Source organism: Colossoma macropomum, unplaced genomic scaffold, assembly GCF_904425465.1.
Source record: "Colossoma macropomum unplaced genomic scaffold, Colossoma_macropomum, whole genome shotgun sequence".
Lineage (NCBI taxonomy): Eukaryota > Metazoa > Chordata > Actinopteri > Characiformes > Serrasalmidae > Colossoma > Colossoma macropomum.
Window position 1 is genome coordinate 7,211,636 of NW_023494800.1, and position 6,000 is coordinate 7,217,635.

Sequence of the window (6,000 nt, forward strand, 5' to 3'; positions counted from 1 at the left end):
TCAGAGACGATAGCTCATCTGCTGCTGCACAGTTTGTGTTGGTCATCCTCTAGTCCTTCATCAGTGGTCACAGGACGCTGCCCACAGGACACTGTTGGCTGGATGTTTTTGGTTGGTGGACTATTCTCAGTCCAGCAGCGACACTGAGGTGTTTAAAAACTCCAGCAGCACTGCTGTGTCTGATCCACTCACACCAGCACAACACACACTAACACACCACCACCACATCAGTGTTACTGCAGTGCTGAGAATGATCCACCACCCAAATAGTACCTGCTCTGTGAGGCTACATGGGGGTCCTGACCACCGAAGAACAGGGTAAAAGGGGGCTAACAAAGTATGCAGAGAAACAGATGGACTACAGTCTGTAACTGTAGAACTACAAAGTGCACCTGTATAGTAAGTGGAGCTGATAAAATGGACAATGAGCGTAGAAACAAGGAGGTGGTCATAATGTTATACACATAAATATACACATATACACACACTACTGGATAAACAATGTCCAGAGTGTTTCCTGCCTTCCACCCACTGACTTCTGGGAAAGGCTCCAGCACACCCTGCAACCCAGAAGGGTAAGCGGCTTAGATAATGTGTATGTGTGTGTGGATAAACAGTGCAAACAGCAGCCAATCTTATGTCAGATGTATGATGAATTTTATGCGTTCATGTATTTTTTACTTATTGTTTACACATGTTCTAATACATCGTTGCATGTTAGCAGTCACGTACTACGTTAACAAAGCAAATTCCTTGTGTGCTTGTCATAATTAGCCTGGTGTTTCTGATCATTTGGATGGCACACTGGCAGCATGCAGGCCGAGATGCTCAACACTGCTCTGTTTCTTACTCTCTGTATGCTTGGCCCAAAATGCACACAATTTTCCTGTTGGCATTTTTGGTGCCTCATTTATATTTGCACTGGAGCTACAAAGCTGTGGTAGCTAACAAGTACTGGAAGTCAGGTTGGCATTGTGCAAACTGCGTGTCTAGCAGTGCGCATGCCTCGGTCATACAGTGCCAGATAGAAGAATAAACAAGTCTGTTTGAGGTTACTGAACAATTCACTGCAGCCAGAGGCAAGTGGGTGAGGATTAAGGCATGCAATACCTGGTGTTCTTAGCATACAGGAATCAAGAGTCGGCTCTAAAGCTTTGAAGTCGATTCCGCATATTGGTGTTCATGTTTGCCTGTGCACATAAAGAATTCTGCTGTCAGTCATTAGGCAGCATATTGGAAAAATATATCCTTCTACAATATATACACTACATAGACAAAAGTACCCACAGGAGCTTTTATGACGTCCCATTCTAAATCCATAGGCATTAATATTGAGTTCTTCCCTCTTTGCACCTGTAACAGCTTCCACTTTTCTGGGAAGCTTTCTACAAGAGTTTGGAGAGTGTCTGTGGGAATTTCTGCCCATTCACCCAGAAGAGCATTAATGAGGTCAGACACTGATGTTGAACGAGAGGACCTGACTCACAATCTCCGTTCTAGTTCATCCTAAAGGTGTTTGATGGGGTTGATGGTCCAAAATGACCTGGTCTGCTGAAGCATTAAGATTTCCCTTCACTGGAACTGAGGGGTCTAGGCCAACCCCTGCAAAAACAACCCCATAGCATTATCCCTCCTCCACCAAACTTTACAGTTGGCACAATGCAGGTAACGTTCTCCTGGCATTCATGAACCCAGACTGTCAGACAGAGAAGCGTGATTCATCACAACAGAATGTGTTTCCACTGCTCCAGAGTCCAGTAGTGGTATGCTTTACATCACTCCGGCCCACCACGCCCACCCGCCCCAATTGGCACTATGCATTTTGATCTTAGGCTTGTGTGCATCTGCTCAGCCATGGAAACCTTTTTAGTGAAGCTCCTAATGCACAGTTCTTTCGCTGATGTTGCTTCCAGAGGCAATTTGGAACTTGTTAGTGAGTGATTAAACAGTGGATAGGAACTCTGAGGTGCTTCCATTTCACAATAATAGCACTTATAATTGACAGGGTACATCTAGCAGCATGAAAACCGGTTTGTGGCAGAGGTGGCATCCCAAGACAGTGCCATGTTTTTTTTTTTTTTTTAATTTTTACCCGATTTTCTCCCCAATTTAGTTGTCTCCAATTCCACCCGCTAGTTAGGACTCCCCCAATCACACGATACTATCAACGCTAGGAGGGTGAAGGCTAACACAGGCTTCCTCCGAGACCTGTGAAGCCAACCACCGCTTCTTTTCGAGCTGCCGCTCACGCAACGTCACTGGACAGCCGAACGCGCTTGGAGGAAAGCGCCAACCGCCAGATCTGTTACGTCAGCTAACAGACGCCTGCGCTGACTAGCATCGCGCTAAGTGATGGGGGGAGAAGGAGGGGCCATTCTACCCACCCAGAGAGAGCGAGGCCTATTGTGCTCTCTCGGACTCCCGGCTACGGATGGCTGTAGCATCACCAGGGATCGAACTCGCAATCTCCTGATGATAGGGCCAACACTTAGACGGTTGCGCCACTCCGGAGCCCAACAGTGCCATGTTTAAAGTCACTGAGCTCATCAGTACGAGACCATTCTACTGCCATTGTTTGTCTATGGAGACTGCAAGGCTATGTGCTTGATTTTATACACCTGTTAGCAATGAGTGTGGTTTTATACACCTAAACTCAATAATTGGGAGGGGTGTCCCAAGACTTTTGTCTATATAGTGCATAACAGTGGAACATTTTACTGTGGACAAAGTTGAGAATAAAGTAAAATGTAATTCTAGTGACAAAAAAATGGCTTACAAACAAATAAAATAAAATCAGGTACAGTTTAGCCCCCGTTAGTCAGCTAAGTTGATTTAGCTGGTGTTATCTCTCCACCTTTCCTTGCTAAAGTCAAATATAATGAATATTGTACTCTTTATTTTTGCTGGATGTCCTTTTTTATGAATAATTGAAATTATTGTGTGGAATCAGTTCTTGGAATTGAGTCCTTCGGTTCCTGTCACTTCTAATCAGAGTCAGGGGTCGACTCCAAAATTTCTGGAGAAAGACAGTGGAATGTGTGCTGTGGTCAGATCAATCTATAGTTTGGCTTGTTTTTGGGTAAAATGGGTGTTGAGTTCTCTGTGCCAAAGACGAAAGGGACGATCCAGACTTTTATCAGTGAAAGGTGCAAAATCTGTCATAGTATGGGGGTGCATGTGTGAAAGTATGATTGACCTGTAGGCGTATTTCTGGATTTTAGAGATACGTGTGCTGCTATTAAGATGATGTCTTTTCCCAGGAAGTCCATGCTTATCTCAGAAAGACAGTGTCAGGGCTCATTCTGCACATGCTTAAACAGCATGACTTGGTAGACAGAGTGTGTGTGCTTGACTGGCCGGCGTGCAGTCCAGATCTGTCTCCTTTTGAAAACGTATGGCGCATCATAAGAGGAGAATCAGACAATGATGACCACAGATTATTGAGCAGCTGAAGTTTTATATAAGCAAGACTGGGCAAAAATTCCACTCGCAAAACTGCAGCGATTAGTGTCCTCAGTTACCAAATATTAAGAATATTAATTAAAAATAAAGGTGATGTAACACAGTGGTAAACGTGCCTTTGTCCCTTTTTTAAATGTGTTGCAGGCATTGAATTCTAAAATTGTTTTTATTTACAAAATACAGTTCAGTTGGTCAGAGAAAACATTGGAAATCTCAGTGCTACTTTATTTTGAGTGGTGCTTTTTAAATTAAGCAAACACTCAACACACTCTCAGTGTGTCAAAAACATATGAGGGGTAGGATTAGGTTTTGGGTTAAGGTTAAAGTTAGGGTTAAGATTAGGTCCAGGGTGAAGGTTAGGATTAGGTTTTGGGTTGAGGTTAAAATTAGAATTAGGATTAGGTCCAGGGTGAAGGTTAGGATTAGGTTTTGGGTTAAGGTTAAAGTTAGGGTTAAGATTAGGTCCAGGGTGAAGGTTAGGATTAGGTTTTGGGTTGAGGTTAAAATTGGAGTTAGGATTAGGTCCAGGGTGAAGGTTAGGTGTTGGGTGAGCTTGGTAAGGTTAGGTTTTGTGTAATGGAAGTAACATATTAACAACACATCTACTTAATGTAAGTACTGTATCAACAGAACATCTACAAGATATTTACTTCAGTGTATTCAGATGCTTCACTACTGACACTTCATTGATATGCTGTTGATGTGTTACTGATAATCTGTTAAGAGTTTATTAATCATCTACAAAGGACCACTCCAAATAAAGTGTCACTGAAATCCTTTCTCTGTACTTTGGTCAGTTAAATAAAGTTTTAAGAGAATTAACAAATCACAGACACGGAAAAAAATCAGCCTTCATTATGGCTGCTACCATTGAGATCACTTAAGGTGAGCGTATGAGGAGTTGGTGGTCAAAAACTTCAGATACCAAACATGCCTTGGTTGATTGGCTTTTTTGGGGTAACACGGGAAAACTAGGGTAAATTTCTTTTGTCTTTGCATTATAACCTCAAACCTGCTGTATCCCTTATGTATGTCCTCTTTATCACCTAGCAGTATACAGATTACAGTGTGTATATACATAACAAGTCAACACAGTTTGAGATGTTACATGTTTTTCTTGCAGTTTCCTCAATGCCAACTTGGCCACATCAACATGCAGCGAATGTAATTGTGATCATGATCTTTCTGCACCAGCCCTCTCACACATCAATTATAACGACACAGCTCACATTTCCAGTTTTAGATGCTACATATATTCGTTTACATGCCAAGCAGAACAAGGGGAATTGCCGCTGGAATGTTTTAATAACTATTTTGGAGGTAAAGATAGTATCAGCTTACTGTGCACATGATGCATACACATTTTTTGTGTGGTTGTTGCTGATGGTTGAGTAAGATATGTTAATATATTGAAGTTAGTCACGTTTCTCTCTCTGTGTCCCTTTTTCTTTTCCACTCTCTCAGGTACTGAAGGTGCTGGGTGACTGCCTTGCAGCTGAAGCCTGGTGGTCTAACCAGCAATGAGTCGACTGCAGAACCGCAGAACCAGCTCAGTGCTGTAGTCGTCACTGAGAAATCGCGGTGCAGGTGTTCATTGTTATGCACTGGCGTCAAACACAACCAAGAGCATAGTACGATTATTATATCGTTGCTGTCGGAACAAAATCTCACATCTCTCTCCACAATGGTAACTTTACAGGAGAGGGAAAAACATCCTTAGCTGATAATGGACTTTATTTCAAATAATTTTGTACCATTTCTGTTTGTCTGTTTGCAATTATATTTTTGCACACAGCTGATATTTTCATATTATGTCAAGAATATGAACAATAGACATACAAGGTTTTGTTCCAGTAACGACAGTATACAATTTATATTACATAGAGTTATAGAAAATAAAGCAAAAGCACATAGCAAAGGATCCATTACATTGCACAGAAAAGTGCATTTGGGGTTTTTGGGGGTTATTTGCATTTTGTGAGGATAGCTGGAGAATAAGTTTAGGGGGGCCGGGCATCTCTAATTTTTTTTTTTCTTTTTTTCTTCAGTGCAATTCAAGATTGCACGATCAAGCTAAGGAGATGTCCACAGGGGCATTTGGTAAAAATGATAACAGTTAATATGTGATATCCTGCAGTGGTAGACAATAACATTTGACAGATTTTCACAAGTTATTGTAGCACGTATGAGCTTCCTGCAACCTGAAATCAGTACAGTATTAACCAGTAATATCACAACCCCCTCCTGTTATCGCTCAGCTAGCTCAGAGACCCCCCCGATACTGTATTTCACTCACAAATATGTCCCAGTACAGAGGAAAATGTTTTGTAATGTTTGATTCACATTAAGCATTTTAATATAACATATTTATTAGAATCCATTTTTGTCTGCTTTTTGTTCCTTAAGGCTTGTTGTTACTTGCAGCCATATGCAAAAGACCCCAATCAGATGTTTTGTTGATTTTGTAAGTGAAAATAAGTTAAAACATCCTCGACAGAGAACGCACTTCTGTACATTTTAATGCACAAGTAGTTTTGC

At 41.6% G+C, this 6,000-nt stretch overlaps 1 protein-coding gene across 2 annotated transcripts in view; it reads left to right on the top strand.

Moving 5' to 3' along the window:
* rtkn2b (rhotekin 2b) overlaps positions 1–5,672 on the top strand; it is a 78,250-nt gene extending 72,578 nt beyond the window's left edge. For both annotated transcript variants that reach the window (XM_036588051.1, XM_036588053.1), the window contains one exon: positions 4,927–5,672. In XM_036588051.1, the coding sequence (XP_036443944.1) occupies positions 4,927–4,933 (7 nt within the window). In that variant the 3' untranslated portion in view covers positions 4,934–5,672. The remainder of the gene's footprint in view (positions 1–4,926) is intronic.
* Positions 5,673–6,000: the final 328 nt, after the last annotated feature.